Source organism: Microtus oregoni, unplaced genomic scaffold, assembly GCF_018167655.1.
Source record: "Microtus oregoni isolate MIOR12 unplaced genomic scaffold, Mior012 000012F_ref0000307, whole genome shotgun sequence".
Taxonomy (NCBI): Eukaryota; Metazoa; Chordata; class Mammalia; order Rodentia; family Cricetidae; genus Microtus; species Microtus oregoni.
In genome coordinates, this window is record NW_024543071.1 from 26,578,035 (window position 1) to 26,598,647 (window position 20,613).

General features: G+C 44.6%; 2 protein-coding genes across 2 annotated transcripts in view; one reads left to right on the forward strand and one right to left on the reverse strand.

The window, feature by feature from the left end:
* Positions 1-518: 518 nt before the first annotated feature.
* Positions 519-13,658, forward strand: Acta2 (actin alpha 2, smooth muscle). Its single transcript, XM_041660990.1, has 9 exons — positions 519-562; positions 3,300-3,451; positions 4,102-4,230; positions 6,720-6,830; positions 8,355-8,439; positions 8,856-9,017; positions 10,233-10,424; positions 11,776-11,957; positions 13,375-13,658. The coding sequence occupies exons 2-9, from the start codon at positions 3,323-3,325 to the stop codon at positions 13,516-13,518; spliced, it is 1,134 nt and encodes a 377-aa protein (XP_041516924.1). The 5' UTR covers positions 519-562; positions 3,300-3,322; the 3' UTR covers positions 13,519-13,658.
* Positions 13,659-14,816: 1,158 nt separating this feature from the next.
* Stambpl1 (STAM binding protein like 1) overlaps positions 14,817-20,613 on the reverse strand; it is a 45,870-nt gene continuing 40,073 nt past the window's right edge. Inside the window, exons 8-11 of the mRNA XM_041661509.1 lie at positions 20,372-20,509; positions 16,810-16,922; positions 15,465-15,564; positions 14,817-15,129 (exon numbers count right to left, since the gene is read on the reverse strand). Of these exons, the coding sequence (XP_041517443.1) occupies positions 15,073-15,129; positions 15,465-15,564; positions 16,810-16,922; positions 20,372-20,509 (408 nt within the window). The 3' untranslated portion in view covers positions 14,817-15,072. The remainder of the gene's footprint in view (positions 15,130-15,464; positions 15,565-16,809; positions 16,923-20,371; positions 20,510-20,613) is intronic.

The window sequence follows — 20,613 nt, forward strand, 5'->3', positions numbered from 1 at the left end:
AATGGATAAACTGTGACTACCATAAAATGATCGCCCCTCTCCATATTTAGGAGTGCCCACTGTGTCTTTTGTGAGAGTGTTGCTGTAAACTCCCAGCTAGTCAGAGGCAGGCCCTTCCTGATCTCAGTTCCTTAGCAAATGGTCCAGAAAGGCCAGCTTAACAGTAGGCTGGTTTCTTCTGAGGAATGTGCAAACCATGCCTGCATCTGTTGCAGGACACTAACCCACTGTCTGGGCGGTTCAGCAGTTGTTCTGAGGGCTCAGGATGCTTATGCCCCCCCCCCCCCCCCCAAGAGCAGCTGAGCTGCCTCCTGTCGCAGGAGCAGAGCAGAGGAATGCTGTGGAAGAGACCCAGGCCTCTGGCCACCCAGATTAGAGAGTTTTGTGCTGAGGTCCCTATATGGTTGTGTTAGAGTGAACGGCCAGCTCCAGCCTGTCTCTGCTCCTTGTTTGGGAAGCAAGTGGGAGGGGATCGGACTAAGGGGCTATATAACCCTTCAGCATCCAGCTTCCCCAGACACCACCCACCCAGAGTGGAGAAGCCCAGCCAGTCACTATCAGGGTAAGTGGCACCAGCCCAGGGGTGTGACTGAGAGATTTCTTGGACTCTTAAGGCTCAGTGTAACCAGACAGTGTCTGTGCCCCTCTGGACGACTCTCACATTCTGCAGTTTTTGAATGAACATTTATACTATTAAAGTGGGTGTAGCTTTTGAGCTTGCATGAGTTTACATTCGAATTGAGCTAAAATGAAATTTGATTTAGTGGAGGAGTTTATGGAGAGAACTGAAATTTTGTTTATGCATGTCACCTGAAAAACCTGTTTATACTAAACTGATTGACTGTCCAGGTACTGCCGCCTACTCAAGCGGTGAAGTCTAGCTGAATATGGCAAATTATGTGTTTATTTCTGCTGGGATTGGAAGCTTGGATTTGTCTATGGTTCCTACTTAGATGGGAGACTGTACTTCTAGTGCAACTGGGGTAACTGGAAGTGGTTGTCAGGAGTGAACTGGGGCGTCCAGCCCTCTGGTTTCTGCTGAACGTATTCACTGCTTCTGGGTCTCCGTGGCTCTAACGTGGCGTCGTGTGTTGGAAATGTGTATCTTGTGAGTGTGCTGGTGTCCTTGCTGTTCAGACCTGTGTCATTGCTCATTTGTAGCCTAGCACAGCTTCTGTACTCTCTGCAAAGAAAGGAGGAAGTGTCTCATCCAGGGGAGGACTGCTTTGCATCTCTCTGCCCCAAGGGTCCCTCTGCCTTGGCAAGCAGCACCTCTGTGGAGTCAGCCTTGCCACCCGAGGCGAACCCCTGTAACTCGGGGTTTGATAGCTAAAGCCGGGAATGCGGTTTTCTCAGTAAGATTTTCCTCCCATTTTATGATTCATGACTAAATATGGTTTGTGTCTTGAGACCCACCAGCCGGGAATGGTACTGTCCTTGCCTCCTCCCCTCCCCACCCCTCCCTGACAATTCAGTTTTGGCACGAGATGCACTCCACTGTGCTGCACCGAACTCCCTGACCCGGGTGCAGTTCCAAAAGCAGTCGCTGAAGCCTGTGTGTTTTACCTAATTAGGAAATGCTCGGCTTCGCCCTGAGCCACTCATTCAGGTTAGATAAGAGCTGTAAATCACTGCAGCAGTTTCTCTGGGAACGCGCTGACTTCTTTTCTAGTGACAGTGCTCCTTTCGGGATTTATTAAGAAAGATTTTCTGCACATTTTTGGGTGAAACATAAATACATCTTTCCTGAATTTATGTAGTATTTTTTTTTCCATTTTTTTGGGGGGAGGTGCCAAGCAACTTATTTTTCTGATTATATTAAAGTCATCTCTATCCGACAAAAAGTTTAGGTGGTTTATCCTTCCTCATTTTGAGAGAGCTTCCTAATTCTAAGTGGTTTATCTTATTTGTAGACCTGCTGCTCAGTGGGGAAAACAGGCTTAGTATATGCACAGACCCCCTGCTGGTCCTTGCTGGTGGCTGCCTCTGTTAGTCAAGGCACTTCGACCTGGGTCTCTTTGTATTTACAAACTGTCTTCCAACTCCTCATTGACTACCAAAAAGGTAGCATCTGAAAGAAAAGGAGAAAGCAAGAAAGAAATCTTGAACAAGTCCTGTTTTCCATTCTCACGAGGGGAATCCACGCTGAGAATCTCATTCCAATCCTGAGGGCAGTGTTAAGGAACACAAAATGACAAACAACACTTCTGGATAATGGCAATAGTTCCATAATGGTATCCATCTGCAAAATTCTGAATATCCTTCCAAGCTTTCAAAAACCCAAGCTTAAATGCCAGTTACTTAAAATTTTGTTTTAAAACCAAGGGAGTATATTCTCAATTGATCAAATTTAGAAGATAGGCCAGAACTCAGGGAAGAAAATAAAGACTTCTACAAAACTACAAAATCCACTTCAAAAGAATCCCAGTAAACACCTTGGTGAGAATAAGTAAGCTTTCTGCAAACAAACAAACAAAACCCCACATCTTATTGTGGTCATATTATGCTACTTTCCCTAGCTTATTATTCTTACGTAAAATTAGCTGTTAGCATACTGTTAAATTTTCAACTTAACAATGACTTTAATTAAGGAAGAAATGCTGTAACTCCTTAAATTTCAAACACCCTCTTGGTGTTTCTATATCAGAGTTTCTAAATTCAGATTTCTATATTAGAGCAGTTCCTGTTGGCCTCAAATGTGTGATCCACCTTCCTCAGCTCCCAAGTGCATCGCCTCACACAGCTTGTTTGTGTTTAATGTCTCCCCGAAATGTGCAAAGCTTCAGAGCCAAAAGAACTGTCTTTTAAACATTTAAAATGAGCAAATAGTTTAACATTTTCAAATTGACAAATATTGTCCTTTCTGTAAAAATCTACCTTTTTAAAAAAAATAGCATATTTAGAAAAAACTGTGAGTTTGGTTTGATATAGACAAATAAAACTGGCTATTTTTCCAGCATGTGCTAAACCCCGGGGAACCCCGTTCTCTTACTCCGGAGCTCTATCTGTGCAGTTTGTCCTCTCTTTATGTGTCCTGGCCAGCTTGAGAGTGTTAGAGGAGCCTGTGACACGCCAGTCCTTGTGCTGAGGGCCTGTACTGTTAACCTGGAAGTCAGAGTTGGAGCTCATCAAAGGCTTTACAGCCTAGTGAAAGCATTTCAAGATAAAGGGTGTGTTAGCTGAGATTTGGGGAGAGCTTCCAGCTAGAATAACACAAAAGGGCCAAGAACCCTGTCTGAGGGCCGGAGTGATGGTGAGCTCCGGATACAGCAAGGGCTGCTTCCTCCCTGTCTCTGTAGAACCCTGTGAAGCTGCTCCAGCTATGTGTGAAGAGGAGGACAGCACCGCTCTGGTGTGTGACAATGGTTCTGGGCTCTGCAAAGCTGGCTTTGCTGGTGACGACGCTCCCAGGGCTGTTTTCCCATCCATCGTGGGACGTCCCAGGCATCAGGTGAGACAAATTCTCATCGAATAGGGAGAGAACAGGACTATAGATAGGCTCGATCTCTCTGTCTCTACATGTATCCAACAGTTGTCAGACCTGTCTGTGTCTACATGTATCCATTGATTCCCAGGTGCTTTCTGTCCAGAGTTTACACCACCTTGTGAAAAGACTGGGATATAACCTAGTGGTGTAAGGCGGTCTCTCTCTCTCTCTCTCTCTCTCTCTCTCTCTCTCTCTCTCGTTCCTGCCCTTGTCCCTGTACTGGTGATGATTGATGTCCAGGAATAGATGTCAACTTCACATATCAAGCAGAAAGATTATCTGGCATATTATATATATTTTATTATATATACATTTATTATATATATTATACATATAATACGTATAATATGTAATGTCCAGTTATCTGTTGTATGTTATATATAATATATAATTATAATATAGTTTTAAAAGTCTTTTATTTTCTCATGTACACTATCGAAATACAGCCGCCATGACTATTGTCCTTCCTGCAGTAGCGGCAGCAGCAGAAATCCTATTAGATGAAAGGGAACACTGTTACTAAGTATAACTTTATATCCCGTTCGCTGTCAGAGAAATCGTCAGGTTACATGTTTCGGGAAGGCACTGACTTGTGGTGTGTTGAACCGTTTTAGGGAGTGATGGTGGGAATGGGACAGAAAGACAGCTACGTGGGCGATGAAGCACAGAGCAAAAGAGGGATCCTGACCTTGAAGTACCCGATAGAGCACGGAATCATCACCAACTGGGATGACATGGAAAAGGTACCGAAACCTTTCTGCAGGCTGCCGCACAGGGCTGCTGTGGAAGACAGCTGGCCAGCATAGCTCGGCTGCGATGCTGTTTGCTATTGTTTAACTTTTGGATTATTAGTCATTGAAAAGAATCTTGATGTACTTCATTCTGAAAATGAATTTCTTGGCTATTGCTGTTCAAAAACCGGTGGGAGACGGTTCTGTAGGTGGGAGCAGCCCTTTGCTAACGTGGGACTGATTTTCTTCCATACTCTTTGGATGGCCTGTGAGGACAGGTGTCCCCAGAGCGACAGGTGTCTAGAGCTAGAATTCTGGGAAGACCCTTAGGCAGCCCATTCTTGAAAGTTTATTGTTAACTGTCCTTAGGCAGCTTTTTTTTTAATTTTCAAAATTGAAAAGAGGAGATCAGAGTACATTTGGTACATTCCTGAATTTCCCTGAACATATTTAAGTGCAATCGTGACAGAAAATTTTTTTAAATGAATATTTTAAAGTTCTCGTTCTGTGTCACATTGAGCAAGACCTTAGCTCCCAGACCATTGTGAAAGTGAATGGGAAGCAAGTCAAATACAAGGATTATAAAGATTGTTATTAGACATTTTAGAAATACTAGTAGCAAAAAAAGCAAAAGGAACAATAAGAAGGGAACATAATTTTTAAAATACAGCAGAACGTATTAGAACTGCAATTTCTGCTTCTTATTTATGTATTTATTAGCTTCTCGAACCCCCAAACACATATACTCACACACACATGCTCACATGTATCATTTAAAAATAAATCCTACACATAATGCTGCTAAAGTGTCTTGCTTATTATGTGTACACGTTCCTTTCTTTGCAAGGGCGGCATCCTTAGCTTTTCTCTTGATTGTGGACTTGGTGCAATTGCAGTTTGTACCATGCAGGCGGCAGTGTCACCAGTGGAAAAGGGTCCTTCGGGCATCTCTTCACGGAGCCAAGAGCAAGGCAGCAGGGATGACCTGGGAAAGAGAGTATTGGAATGGGAAAACAAAAACAAAACAAACAAACAAACAAACAAAACCCAAATCTCTGCATTCCTGGCATTTAAAGTCAGAGCTTTCTCTGGAGAAAGGGAGTGAGAAAGGATGGATTTTTTTTACAACCAGTTTAACCATGGTGTGTTATAGAAGACCAAGATTCTTGAGCACTCTGTTTTTCCTTTCATTTTCAATTGATTATCTATTGGGTAGAATGAAGTGAAGGGAATAAGGAATAGTCGCCCACTGATCTTTACTGTACTGATGAATTATGAAGATGGTTTTCCAAACTTACTCAACCCTGCCCTTTCTTCCTTTCATCCTCATCCCCCCCCCCCCCCCCCCCCCCCCCCGCCCGCCAAGGGACAGGACTTGCCAGAGTCCCTTTCTTCGCTGGAAACCACAAAACCAAAAGCAGGAAACTTGAATCGTGACAAGGTCTTTCAAGTTGGTTTTACTTTCGTTGGTCTGCAAACTGTCATCAGCCATGCTTGTTTACCCTTGGGTAAATCTTATGTTCCCAAGGCTGGTGGACAGCAACCCTTCCTTAAAAGGCAAATTATTTTAGCCCTTTCCATAATAATGCATTCTTTCTAAAATCCGGAAATTAAAGACATTGCTTAACTATAAAGCCAATGAACTTTTGTCAAAAATACATTCATGCAAAAACACTATATACAGGTTGGTGTAGGGTCCTGGGGAAATGCCTAAGGCTTTTGTCTGCCCCCGGAAAGGAAAGTCTAGACTGTTCCTGCAGAGGCTGCTTTACGGTCCCTGGAAGGTGAAGATGCTGAGGGAAACAGAGGTGAAGCCCTTTTCTCTACCTGCACACACCTGCACACACCTACACACAACTGCACACACACACACACACACACACACACACACACGCCAAGAACAGTCTCTAAAAGCATTAGAGATGGTAATTGGGTTTTCAGGTGAGTCGCCTTCATCTATATGCACAGTTATTTGTCCTTTTCTTTATTATCCTAAATCAATTCCCCATGAATAAACTAAAGGAAGTCATGGGTAAAGACAATGTAGCTGAATAATGAATGAACCTGTTTAGCCTCTGGGCTGACTAGTTACTCTAGTGTTATCTTATGCAGCTCACAACAGAACCAGTGAAGTACATGCTGTTTATTTTCTCCTTCACTTACCAGTGGAGCTGGGAACTTGCTAGTTCACACAAACAGGAAGTGGCCCAGCTGCGGTCTGAATCTTCCCTTGACTACAGAGCCTATGTACTTGACCACAACACCCTCCTGTCACACACACACACACACACACACCCCTGGTTTTGAGTAGTCCCTTAATTGGTGTGCAGCCTTGTGCATTCGGTTCATACCGTCTGGGCCTCCGAGTCTTCACAGATAGATGAGGTCTTGCTCATTTCACCCGATGCTAGTTTTGGTCTGCACATTCCGCTTCCTTTTGAGGAAGGCCCTTCAGTGGCCCACTACAGCACCCCACTCTTTATCCTACCCCTCCTCTCTAGATCTGGCACCACTCCTTCTATAATGAACTTCGTGTGGCCCCTGAAGAGCACCCCACCCTGCTGACGGAGGCACCACTGAACCCCAAGGCCAACCGCGAGAAAATGACCCAGGTAATATTTGTTCCAGAACACAACACTGTTGGATTGGGGATAAGGCTAACTAGAATAAAACTTGAGCATGGCAGATAAAAGGCCCTAGCTGGCAGTTCACAGACTGACCACCTGGAGACCCCCCCCCCAAGGCCAGGGGTCATGACAATGCTTACATCCTTACTGCACAAAATCTAGACCATTTTGTCTCAAATGGCAAGAAAAAAAAAGTTTAAAGGTTTAATTAAGAAGGGAACATATTTAGGGTTAGAATCTTCTGAAAAGCCATTTCAAAATGCAATATAATATAGTAGGAACTGAATTTGCCACTGAAAGCCACTGAAAGTAATTTCTGAGAGCCCCAGCTTCTTTGTTTGTTGGGAATATTAATTATTTTTCAAGGGATAGATATGCAGACTAATGATGCAAAAAGATACGTATCATGGTGGGTGGCATGATAAACATCCAACAGGTAGCGGGAGTTACTGTCGCTATTGTCTGTGTGACACTTGAGAGCCTACAGCATGAGACCGCCCAGGGAACTAGCTCTCGAGAGTTCTGGTGTGGATGCGCTGTAAAATGAGAGCATCTAATGTCCGTTCCATCCAGGCCCTGGCCAAGCACGGGGGTGTTTCACATGCGCTCTAACCCCTCATGAAGCAGGAGCTTTCATCCCAATAACTTCAATGACGAAATTAAGGCAAGAGGTGCACTGAGTGATTTTCCTAACGTCACCATGTTAGGAGCGGCAGTGCCTGGAGTTGACCCATGGCTTTTCCTGCCGAGAAATCATAAGCCCATACAGCCCAGGGCCTCCCTTTTTGTAAGAGCACTTGGTGTGCACACCAGGACATCAGCTGCTCTGAGAATCACACTACCTGTCTAGAAGCCGTAGTTTTAGGAAAGTTACCATCTCGTGAATTATGTTGAGGCACAGAAATGACTGAAAACTATAGGTTTCTAGAAACTTCGGACATTCCTTCAGGTTCATGCACTAGAGAGTGTTACTAAAATGGAGGCTGAGGACTTCTGAACAGGAGGTGCCTAGGGAGTTCTGATTTTAATTTTGACCCCAAACCACATGGACTAATGAGTAGCCAAGATCATGGCATCTCCTATTCTATCCATGGGGTCTCATTTCCAGGGCTGGCACTGACCCACAGTTGCATAAAAATTAGAGTCTCTCTCAGTGCTCAGTTATTCCACAACCCTCCTCCCTTTATGTTTGAGAAATAAGGAAAGAGTGAACACTTAGTAAATCCTGTCCTATCTAATTCAGGACCAAGACTAGAGCCTGCCACTCCCCACCATGCCTGGTCTTGTGTTCATCCTGCTGGTTCTTTCCTGTCTCATTGGGTCACCAGTGTGATGGTCCTGTCTATTGCCACCTTCATTTTTCTTACTTGTGGAACCAGCTCTGCCTTGGCCTTTTTTCCTTCGGTCTTATGTGTCTAGAGGATCTGTATCAGGCAAGGGGGTATGCCCTGACATGCTCTTTGTAAGACTAATGGCATCATCTACTTAACTGTTTGGATTCCTTTGCAGATTATGTTTGAGACCTTCAATGTCCCTGCCATGTATGTGGCTATTCAGGCTGTGCTGTCCCTCTACGCCTCTGGACGTACAACTGGTAGGTAGCCAGGGGAATGGGAACCTTAGTCCAGTGAATCCACCAGAAAAGGTGAGATTTGATGGTTACAACCTCCGGGTTGTGATGGATGAGAAGTAAATAAACATGGACAGAGATGGTCCCTGCTCTAAAATCAAAACAAAACAACAACAAGAAAAAACACTTTGTTTTTTTTTTTTTCAAAATCAGCCCTAGGCCCCACTTCTTTAGCAAGAAGTGTTTAGGGGCTTCCTCCTTCCTCTTCCTATCTTCCCCAAGCACTCTCTAATCTTACCTCACCATTACCATGTTCTTTCTTCCTCTCATATAAGAGGCTAAGGAATTACTGCTTCTTGTAGTCTTCTGTGTAGTAGAACAGCAAGTAACAGCACACCAGCTGCGGCAGTGACTTAACAGCACCGTCAATGATCCCCTAGGTATTGTGCTGGACTCTGGAGATGGTGTTACTCACAACGTCCCCATCTATGAGGGCTATGCTCTGCCCCATGCCATCATGCGTTTGGACTTGGCTGGCCGAGATCTCACTGACTACCTCATGAAGATCCTGACCGAACGTGGCTATTCCTTTGTGACTACTGGTGAGGCCCAGGGGACATCAAGGCAAGAGGGTGGGAGGCAGCATGCTGCTCACAGTCACTTAGTGGAACAAGTGCTGTCACTCAAAAGGGGTCATGGAGCTAGAGAGACGGCTCAGCTGGTAAGACCGCTTGTTGTGCCAACGTGACAACCTAAGGACAATTGCTGGAGCCGCAGGGAAAGGAGATAACTGGTCAGCAAGAGTTACTTGCCTTCTGCCATCCACACAGGTGCACCTGAATGCACAGACTTCTTACCCTCTAGCCATGTGACCTTGAACTCTAATCAGCTTTGCCAAGCTGTTGTCCTCTTATCTGTGAAATGTCAGAGATTCTGCCTCCAGTGACTGCTAAGAATACGAAATTCTGCAATGCCCGCAGAACGCTCGGCCAAGAGTCAGTGCTCAATAATTATTCGCTATTTTTAGCACAGGCCTAGCAGGCAGTGAGTGTATGTGTGTGTTGCACAAAAGCTGGTGCTGCACACTCCCTTCACAAGAGGCCAGAGCTGGGACAGCGAGAACTACTAGCATGCTCTAAGTGACCATGTCTCTCTAATTGCATGAATCTTTACAAATTGGGACCTGTCCAAATTTAAGGTTTCTGGACTACTTGCAGCCAATTCTAGGCTCCATGTTTGAACCCTGACAGACATTGTAATCTTCTTTTCCAATGTGATGTTGAATTCAGTCTATTCTTGTCCCCCAAAACACCACTCAGACTCCCAGGAAACAGGTGGAACTGGGGCCTTGGAAGCTTAAGGCACTGGAGCCTGAGTAGTAGGCAGCCTCCTTTTCCATATTTTTTTCCGTACGTCCCACCGGAACTAGAGCTGGCTTGAGCTACCATCCACTTCATTTTTGTTTGTTTGTTTGTTTTTCGAGACAGGGTTTCTCTGTAGCTTTGGAGCTTGTCCTGGAACTAGCTCTTGTAGACCAGGCTGGCCTTGAATTCATAGAGATCCGCCTGCTTCTGCCTCCCGAGTGCTGGGATTAAAGGTGTCCACCACCACCGCCCGGCTCTGCTTCATTTTCAAAAGTAAAGAATGTGTCAAAGATTGAGCCATTACAGAACTGGGAAGGGAAGCAAAGATCTTTGAGGCATTTCGAAAACCCTGAGTCTTCTAAGGAGCTGGTTCAGCAAAGAGTGACAGGGGGTGGGTAGGTTTTAGCCCCCGTGCAAACCCTAACATGTACAGTGTTTGTGTGTGTTTCACAGCTGAGCGTGAGATTGTCCGTGACATCAAGGAGAAGTTGTGCTATGTAGCTCTAGACTTTGAAAACGAGATGGCCACTGCCGCCTCCTCCTCTTCCCTGGAGAAGAGCTACGAACTGCCTGATGGGCAGGTCATCACCATTGGGAATGAACGCTTCCGTTGCCCGGAGACCCTCTTCCAGCCATCTTTCATTGGTAGGCACTGGGGGCGTGGAGCCTTCCTGTTCTGTACTCAGCCAGCCCTGGCTACCAGTACCCATTTGCAGCTAGAAATGAATCAATCAGGGCTTCAGAAACAGAAGCAGTTCCACAGGAAGGAAAGTGCCACATTTCCAAAATGAAAAGACCACAGGGTCCAAGAAAGCACTTGACTGCCTCGGAAAGCTCTCTTAAGTCATGGTTCCCACAAACATGCTCTCCGCATGCAGTGTAAAAGATGAACGGTATCTGTGTTTAGGATGTAGTGGAGCACAGGGATGGTTGGGGCTCTGAGTTTGGGAATGCTGGGGTGGGGCAGAACAACTAGAGGGAACCTATTCCATACAGGCAAGACACAGTCACCAGAGGGTTTTGCAGAGGCATCCTCTTTGGAGGCTGGGGGCCAGGTGCTTGAGACTAGGCTCTATTTTCAGGATTTTGAGAATGTCACTTAACCTCTCTGAGACTCAGTTTCCTCCTAGTAGGGTAGCTGGAATTTTTATAGCAGAGTTGGATAGGACCCTCTTCCCAGTGCCTGTTCAAAACAAGCCTTCAACAATTAGCTACAATCAGTAAGGAATAATTAATTAGGTGGTGTTGCTACTTTTGTAACCAGATGACAGTGCTAAGAAGGATGAGGGGGCCACCTAGAGGTTTATTACAAAAAAAGCACACATCAGAAGTCAAGACAATCAGCCCTCTCTCAAAACAGATCTATACAAAGATTACCATAAAACGCATCTTGGTAGCTGGGCATGGAAGTACTGCCTTTAATCCCAGTGTTGGAGAGGAAAAAGCAAATGGATCTCTATGGGCTTGAGGCCAACTTGTTCTATAACAAGTTCTGGACCAGTTAAGGACACCTAGGAAGACCAGGTTTTGTTTTGTTTTGTTTTTTCAAAAGACAAAACAAAAAAATTATCTAAGTAGGAGAAATACTTTTCCAGTTGAATGATCCCACCATTCACCATTCAATCTTGGGTGTTAGAGGTCCAAAATAACAGCTGGGGAGGGATGGGGCTGCTCTGATCAATGGCTCTGGCCCTCCCTTTTATGGAACATCTGAAGGCCTAACCCCTTGTTCAAGCCATGTGTAGCAGAATCCCTGCGGAGACACTGATGTTAGCATGTTGTAACCTCACCCTTGAAGTGCTGCAGCTGAGCCTCCTCTTGGGAGGAGGCAGGAGGGCATGGAACATAGCAAGGTCTCTTGGATGGTAGTTTCTAGTTCCTGATGCCAGCCAGCCTCACCCAAGAGAAGATTAGTCAGTTGTGCCAACCCGGTTTTCCATGTTCAACCCAAGTTTTTCTCAGAACCCAAGGACTATGATCTGTGTCTCTTTTCCAGGGATGGAGTCGGCTGGTATCCATGAAACCACCTATAACAGCATCATGAAGTGTGATATCGACATCAGGAAGGACCTCTATGCTAACAACGTCCTTTCAGGAGGCACCACCATGTACCCGGGCATTGCTGACCGGATGCAGAAGGAGATCACGGCTCTTGCACCCAGCACCATGAAGATCAAGGTACCACACGAGGACCCTCTGACTCGGAAGGCAGGGGGAGAAAAAGTTCTAGAGCAGCCACCAGCTTGTGAGGCAGCCTAACAAGTTCTTTGTTGTTTCCAAGGGTGATGAGGCTGAGTTGGGAGTGATTTGGATTTAAACACATGCCCCTTAAAACAGGCTCCGAGAAAGCCTTTCTGGTGGACAGCATGGTGAGAGGGAGCCACTGCTTCCTGGGGCTTGTGCTTCTTGGATGTCTGTCTGACCAGCTAGAATCCCCCCACCCTCCGATGGCTGAGCGGCTGAGTGTGCTGCAGAAACTACTTAGTTGGGGTTTGAGACTAGGCAGGCTGCATGCAACAGGACTTGAGACAAGCCTCAATTCTCTAACCTTAAAATGGAAATGGATGTGAAACTTGGGGGCCTCGTATGGTCAGAGGCAATATAATTGGGGACACCAAGATGATGAGTTCACGGAATGAGCCTGAGTAATGTCAGGAAGTCCCTGTACCATCTGTGTAACTTCCTGGAAATCTTAAATTATCACCAAATCCCCCCACCATGGGGAAGAAAATCTGTAGCTTCAAAACAAAACTCCTGTTGGGGCCAATTTTAAAAATAAACCTGATACTGACCCAGCCACTTGTGGCCATTACCAGCAGTCCCTCAGCCTATTTCTTTGTATGTAACGTGAGAATCACTAGATACCTAGCCTTCAGAATCGCTATAGGAATCAAATAAGCTAATTCCTGTAAAACACTTAGCATGGGGCTGTCAGTGAGAGCTCAGTGAATAAGAAAAAACAAATGGATGTTGAAGCAGAGCTTGTGGGCAAACAGAAAGAAAACCCACACCCAGAATTTCAGGACACTTCTTTCACCAAGCAGCTAAGACCGGAGTGCAGCTCTGGGTTTGAGTTGCTGTGGCCTATCACACCCTGGCCTGAAACCCTGAATAAAGACAGCCCCTGCAGGAAGCACTCAGAAGGGGGACTTGGAGCCCTCTCTGTGTTGGTGCCTTTGGTAGGGATTTTATAAAGCAGTGGTCAATTTAATCAGGTGTAGACCACTTGCACGAAAGTTCTGGAACATTTGCAAGGTCCCTGCACACAGCACTAGGACTTCTACAGTAAGTGCAGGTTCTGCTGAGCTCTTAGGCGCAGCCTCCCCTCCCCCCCCCAACCTCCCCTGGAGACTGTCAGGACTTTTATGCAAAGGCCTCACTCTATCTAAGGCCAGTTCGCTTTTACCCTATGAAAGAATAAAGGAATTAGGTTAGGCATAGGTAGCATGAAAACAAAACAAACAAACAAAAATCAATGAGCTCACCGGGGAATCACTCTTTCCCCAGCTGGAGAAGAATGCCCCTATTTTGCTGGAAGGGCCAGCCCAAGGCACTAGCTCCTGGCACTGACCCTCTCCTTTTCTTATCCTGACAGATCATTGCCCCTCCAGAACGCAAGTACTCCGTCTGGATCGGCGGCTCCATTCTGGCGTCTCTATCTACCTTCCAGCAGATGTGGATCAGCAAACAGGAATACGACGAAGCTGGTCCCTCCATCGTGCACCGCAAATGCTTCTAAGCCACCTCCCTGCTCTGTCTCTAGCGCACGACTGTGAATGTTTTGTGGATCAGCGCCTTTGGTTCCTTTCTAAATCATTCCTACCCAAAGCTTCGACTTGTTACTCGTGTTTTTTTAAATAAATCAGACATGTGCTACCCTAATTCCTAGCACTGGCCTATCATCAACACTGTGAATTGTTTCTATTAGATGGGAGGTAGTTATATGGAGTGCCTCCCTCTAGTGGTCAAGAAACGACATGACACAATTAGAATGGCTAGTTCCCAGGCAGTGGATAAAAATCACTTCAACAGGAGGAAGCCCCACTTAAATGATATAAACAGGATGCATTTGAGAGTGCATAGGACATGCATACATTAAATATAATAATATATATTAGGGCCAATATGAAAATATACACTGACCTCATGACTGGTTGAGTGATTATATTACTTTATACATATAATGGCAGCTTGATAGGTGAAAACAAAAACAATTTTACATGCATTTAAAACTTGACAAGCAATACTGTTTTACTAAAATGATATATTTTGTTTTAAACCTTACACTTACGCATGGCTATGCATGTGTGACTTTTAACTTGCATCAAGCCTTGTCTATTATTTGATTTTAATGCATATCAAACCATATGTATTTAAGAAAGTGTAATTTTTGAGTTTGTTTTTAATAAGAAACTACTTTGTAAAACCCTGAGAAACTTCTTTAAAAGCTTCATAATGCACCTGGGTCATCTTTCCCTCTTCCTTTGACCAGTATCTGTCTCGGAAAAACATGCAGTAGACGTATTTACACTAAAAGGAAGAAGGACCAGTCATGTCACCCATCATACACAGGGCTTTCCCATGTCACCACTATTTTTTCTTGAAGACCATGTGTAGATAAGTGTTATCACCAGTCATCAGAGGAAGAGATCAAGTGTCTCAGACACGTAGCTGCTTCCGGGTGAACTGCCCACTTCACCTTTCCTGCCAGCGTGGGAAGTCAATGACTTTAAAAAAAAAATACCAGACATATTGGGGCTGGAGAGTTGGCTCCATTAAGAATACTCATTGGTTTTGCAGGGAACCCCAGGCTCAATTCCTAGCACCCACATGATGGCTTCCAGCCAACTGACTCAAGTCCCAGAGGATCCAAAGCCCTGCTCTGACCTTGGTTGGCACCAGGCATGCACATGGTGCACATGGTACACACACACACACACACACACACACACACACACATATATATATGTGGGTAAATCATTAATACATATAAAAATAAAATCTAAATAAAATTTTACAAATAGGTATATTGTTATTTGCAACCCAATTTATTTTCTGAGGATATTATTTGGGTACATTAATAGGTATAGATTGAACAGCATGTGACCTCCTTTGAGACACAGCAACCCAAAAAGGAAACTTCAAAATGTGCAAGAACAATAAATATCAAAGTTTTGGTCTAAAATATATAAATATAAAATATCAGTCACTTCTGGAAACGTCATAGGAAATTCAGCAGTCACACACATCCATGGCAGGTATCGGGTGCAGATGCTCGTGTATCTGGAGCACGTCACCTCAGGTCCAACACAGTTGTTTTGATGTCTTTTACTAACACATGGTTGCATATCTAGAAAAGAAAAAAAAAGTGTTACATAATAATGTTTAATGTATGGTTTTCTTTAGGAAAGGTATATAGAATTCCTTACTTATTTTTTCTCTGAATTTTATAAACGTTGCTGAATTGGGGTAGGGTAAACCTAACATAAACATCTGTGAGAATAATCCCTGCTGCTGAGCCAGACATTGTGGTGCACGTCTTCATCTCAGCTCTCAGGAGGCAGAGGCAGGGGGATCTTTCTGAGTTTGAGGGCAGCCTGGTCTGCACAGTGAGTTTCAAAGCTACACAGATGGACCCTGTCTCAACAACAATAACAACAACCATCATCCAGGATGTCTACTCACACTGAACAGCCTGGGGTCCTTGGTGTGAGGATGAAAGCCCTTCTTTTTACAAGTGGAGACCTCAAGCATGCCGGCATTGGTGAGCCTGAAAATGCCCGTGCTAAACATGAAGGGGAAAAGAGGCACAAAGTTAAAAACCAACCAGGAAGACGCAAACACACACATTCCTCAAATGGGATGGAGGAAAAAAATCACCAACCAGGAATCCCCCGTGACTGTCACAATTAGCCACACCATGACTACTGTTAGATACATTGATCTCCAAGTAAGTACCCACAGGAACCCAATGGGACCAAAAGGAAACTGCCGAGACCCCATGGGAAAGGTCATCCACATGTTCTCCACCCTAGCAGATAGTTCTAATTTCTGTAAAGTTAGTGTTCTTTATGTCAATGATCAGGCAGGTAGGTGGCAGTGGTGGGCACTGTGATAAACACATCATAGACACTCTCTAGTGTCCTTCACACCCATCCAGGACAGGCGAGGATGAAGGATGAAGAAGCTGGATCTCTGTGCTCAGGGATCCAACAGCTTGCAGGTAGAGGCAGGCTTCAAACAATGTCTTATTCTTATGATTATAACTACTTTTAAGCTGAATCCCCAGAAAATGAAAAGTCATTCCCATGTTAACAGATCTGCAATACAAGCCCAGTTGACTGGACTCCTTGGTGTGGAGGGTTAGAATGCTGTAGATGAGAGGCAGGTTATCTAGAGCTATTTTCAGTCTCCTTCAAAACTCTTCCCTGCCCACTTTTGTGCTGACGACTATGACAGTTTTAGAAAATATTCTCCATAGGCCTTTGAGAAGTTACAAATGTCCTCAGACAACATCTGATCCTGACAGTACAGTTGCCTGCCCGCTTTGCTAGACCCATTCTACCTGCTGTTTCTGCCAATGTGTTTGGTACATGTCTTGATTTTAACTAGCTTTGTTCTGTAAACAACAGAATTGAATGCAATCACTTCTGTGGCGGAGTATGTTTCTCAGGGCAACTTGAATCCATGTTCCTGGGCCATGGCCACTCACATCTGGCTCAAGAATAAAGTCCTTCTTTCCCAGATAACATTTGTATTCCAAACTTGGAAAGCTTTGGAGGTAACTGGGGAAGGCTAGTCAATTTTTTTTCATAGAACACAGAACAGTAGAAACATGATGTCAATGGCAACTGTTATCACACTAGGCGAAGGGAGACTAGCAGGCTCACTTTTGCAAAGACTTAAGATAACAACAACAGATCGTGGAGCTACAGGTGTACAGGAACTAGCCCCAGCCCGTCTCTTGCTGAAGGGCCTCACATCCAAGCACCGCAGCATGGTGGACTCGGAAGCCCGCTCGTACACTTACTCTTTATGCTTTGGGGAGCACACGATGGCGACCGCCTCCGGCAACATCAGCTGATAGGAGCAGTGAGTGTGAAGATCCACACTGGACAGGAATGCAGTTTGCGTGGGGTGCGTCTGCAAATGGGAAGAGTCTCATGAGGGAAGCCCAGGCTTCACTTAAACCTTGCCCTGCAATTTTCACGAAGCATGTGAGAAGCATGCTTTGCTGTGGGTCGGTGAGACGGCTCGTGGGTAACAGAGTTTGCCATGCATGCCTGATTGATGACCTGGACTCGATTTCTGGGACCCACGGTGGGAGAGAACTGACTCCCTGAAATAGGTCCTCTGACTTCCACATGTGTGCCATGGCACCTGCACGCTTGCACCTGTACCCATCACACACTATGCTAGTAATAATGCATAAATAAAGAGGAATTAGGTGGGGCTGATAGAATCCCTCCGTTTCTGCCATGCTATTGCTTATTTGTTTGGAATAACGGTGCCTTAGAGACAAAATTCCTACGAGTGTATGTACTTTTCTTGTGGGAAAGGCGTAGATGGCTTCACTTACCAGAATAGATCCTCCATTAATCTAATGAAGTAATAATCTGACTATCTCAGCCTATATCCAAGGATCTCCAGACTAAGGAAGATGAAGCAACATGGCTGTAGAAATCAGAAACCTGGAGTCTTGGACACTTTTTGCATTCTGACAGAATTAAATATAGCACTGTCTATGCCTCTTCATCCTCATGAACAGGAAGGGGGGTCTCCAAGTTGCTGAAGGTGTTTGAGACTCATAAGGCTTATCCATTGAAAATGCACAAAGAGAAAGGAGACTATGAACAAAATCCTGTCTGTGAACACCCACCCTTCCGTGGAGTCATGCACCGAGTATGCTCATAGTTCAAACGCAAAGATTTAGTAGAGAAATGAGTGAGAGGACTTGACACTGCTCCTCTGCCAGGGAATACCTTCTCTGAGAAAACCAGAGCTTTCTCTGCCATGGCAGAATGGAAGATGTGTTCTAAGGAAACTGTGAGCTATGGAGACAGTAAGCAAGTTTTCACATAGAAAAGTTACTATGCCCATCAATTGACTTCAGGCTGAATGTACCCATGTAAACACCTGAGCCCTTCATTTCTGCCTCAAAGAGCTGGTTCTCTGCTCAGGAGAATATCTCTCCCATGGGAGCATGGTACTCCCATTGCAAAGGAAAATGATGATGGTGGTGTTGGTGGTGACAGCAACAGCAAATGCCATTTATTACAAAAGAATGAAGAACTGGGCTGAAAATAAATCGCTTTCCATGAATTAAGACATAGAGTTCTCACGAAGGTTAGTGTTGTTATTATCCCCGTTCTATAGGCAAGGAGACGACCGAGATAAACAACAAAGTATTTCTAGGAGTCAAAAGAGCCAGTCAAGCTAAGACATGTAAAATTCGACCCCAGGTCTGCCAGATCCAGTCAGAGTTTCTTCCTGATGACGAGTTTATATAGCTCTAGCCCGGGATCGACTGCTGTTATCGTGTTCTGTGAAAACCAGCAGTTCCTCGAGCTTTAGAGATATAACTAACAGCCGTGCGTTTTCATTCAGTCACAACAGCTTGACTCAGGAAAATCTAGATCTTAGAAGTCTGGAGTGATGACAAATCCTTTTATTTAAACACCCTAACTTCACTAGAGCATACACAACAGACACAGCACATCGTAGGAAAACCTTTGATTCTGGTTTGGGAATTGTTCATCAAGATGAACACTGACTGGCCTACATAGGCATTTTTAAAACTACCACTTTTAGTTTGCTGTAATTCTCTTGCTATGGCTTGCGTATGTGCATAAATGCATGTGTGTATGATACAGTGGTGTCTGTACATGTTTATGTGTGTACGTGCATGTGTTAGCCAAAGGATAATATCAGGTGTATTTCTCTATGGCTCTCCACCTTATGGGGGGGCGGGGTCGGTTTTTCCCATTGAACCTGGCGCTCACTAATTTGGCTAGGTTGGCTGCCTTCCTGGCAATCACCAATGATCTGCCTGTCTCTAACCTCAGTTCTGGGACTCTAGGCTCATGTGGCAGCACCCAGCTTTTTAGGTAGGTACTGTGGTTCTGAACTCAGGTCCTCATTTTTTCATGGCAAATACTTGTACCAACTGGCCCATCTTCCCAGGTCTCTGTGCGATAGTTTATTTTGCTTTAAAATGTATTCTAGATAAATTCTGTTAGGCTAAAAAAAGACTTTAAAACAGCAATTTCCAGCCAAGCGGTGGTGGTGTTTGTCTTTAATCCCAGCACTCGGGAGGCAGAGGCGGGTGAATCCCTGTGAGTTCGAGGCCAGACTTGTCTACAAGAGCTAGCTCCAGGACAGTTAGAACTGTTACACAGGGAAACCCTATCTTGAAAAAACAAAACAACAACAACAACAACAACAACAAAAAAAAAAACCCCAAACCAAATAAAACTCAGCAATTTCCATCCACCCAGTAGTAAAGTGTATTATTTATTATTAAATAAGCCAAATAAACGAGTAGCAAGTTTTGTTGCTCTTTTTTTTTTAAACAAATAAACTCCCACGTTCGAGGCATGGTTTATATTTTTCAAAGGGCTTTCATATGCCATCTTATTTGCTGCTCACATCAAATCAGTGAGAGAAACTCATTAGCTTCCCTGTCAGTGAGAGAACTTGAAAACAAGGAGCTAGTGGTCCTAAGAGGACAGAGGGACTCAAAGGCCGAGAGGGAGTGACGGCTCTTCCACCCTCCTGAACTATATCATAATAACACTTAGCAGGTATGTGTGTGTAAGTCCACATGGCTCCCTCCCCCCACACCCCCAGCTCTTTTGTACAAACAAATAAAAAGCAAACCAACCCCTGCTCATTCTTTAGGTCTCTTGCAGGCGTTATTTCATTTAACACTCAGTATCATAGGAAGTCAATTATTAAGGCTCCCACTTTGTGGACGATGAAGATGCCGTTACAGTCACCTGTCAATGTTCCTACCATGAGCTCTCAGTGGAGCTGATATTTGTTAAACTCATGTCTATTTGATGTATAAATCCAGTTTCAAACCTATAGTGGCCCAACAGATGTTAGAATCCAATATTCTGGCCCTAGTTGTTTGTTCAATTCCCCAGCCATTTTATGCAGGCACTTCTGCTCTGTGGAGCAGGGCACTGAATGTGTGGACCCCCTTAGGTACACGCATGCACTGTTTAAAAGAAGTGTCATCAAAAAAGATGTATAAACTATTTAGACCCACAGCCAAAGAAAGGAGACCACCACACAGTCTAGACTCTGGCCATTTCTCTGAGATTATCTGAACCCATCAGAGAAAGGCCTACTGTCATGTGTTACCTTTCTTAGCTCTGGTGAAACAGAAAAGTAGAGGCTACCCCTTTCGAATCCAGATGTGACAGACTCCTACACAGCCTGGCACTAAAGAAACTGCTTTAAATCAGTGTACTTATTACCTCCGGGAAAATATAAAGACAAAATCTATTTAAACTCAGCTAAATTCCTGTTTGAAGAAAACAACACACCACACAAAAATAAACCAAAACCCCTAAGGCCAGACGTACATGAATCCATCCCAGCGTGAGGAGACCATGTTGATCTTGGACATTGAATAATTCCTCTACGTTCTCCATGTCGCAATAGTCTGGGCCTGCAGACTGCTTTGGCACGATCACATGGGTAATAGTGAACTCATTATGTGTCTGGAAAACAATCATCCACAAACAGTAACAAGTCTCTGAAGAGGATGTGGGATGCTTCGCTATCGGCCAGCAGACCTTACCACTTGTACTACGGCACTATCACA

Coding starts and splice junctions, on each gene's coding strand:
- Acta2 (XM_041660990.1), top strand. CDS start 3,323: ATGTGTGAAGAGGAGGACAGCACCGCTCTGGTGTGTGACAATGGTTCT. Junction 4,231..6,719: donor ACTGGGATGACATGGAAAAG/GTACCGAAACCT, acceptor CCTCCTCTCTAG/ATCTGGCACCACTCCTTCTA. Junction 8,440..8,855: donor CGCCTCTGGACGTACAACTG/GTAGGTAGCCAG, acceptor ATGATCCCCTAG/GTATTGTGCTGGACTCTGGA.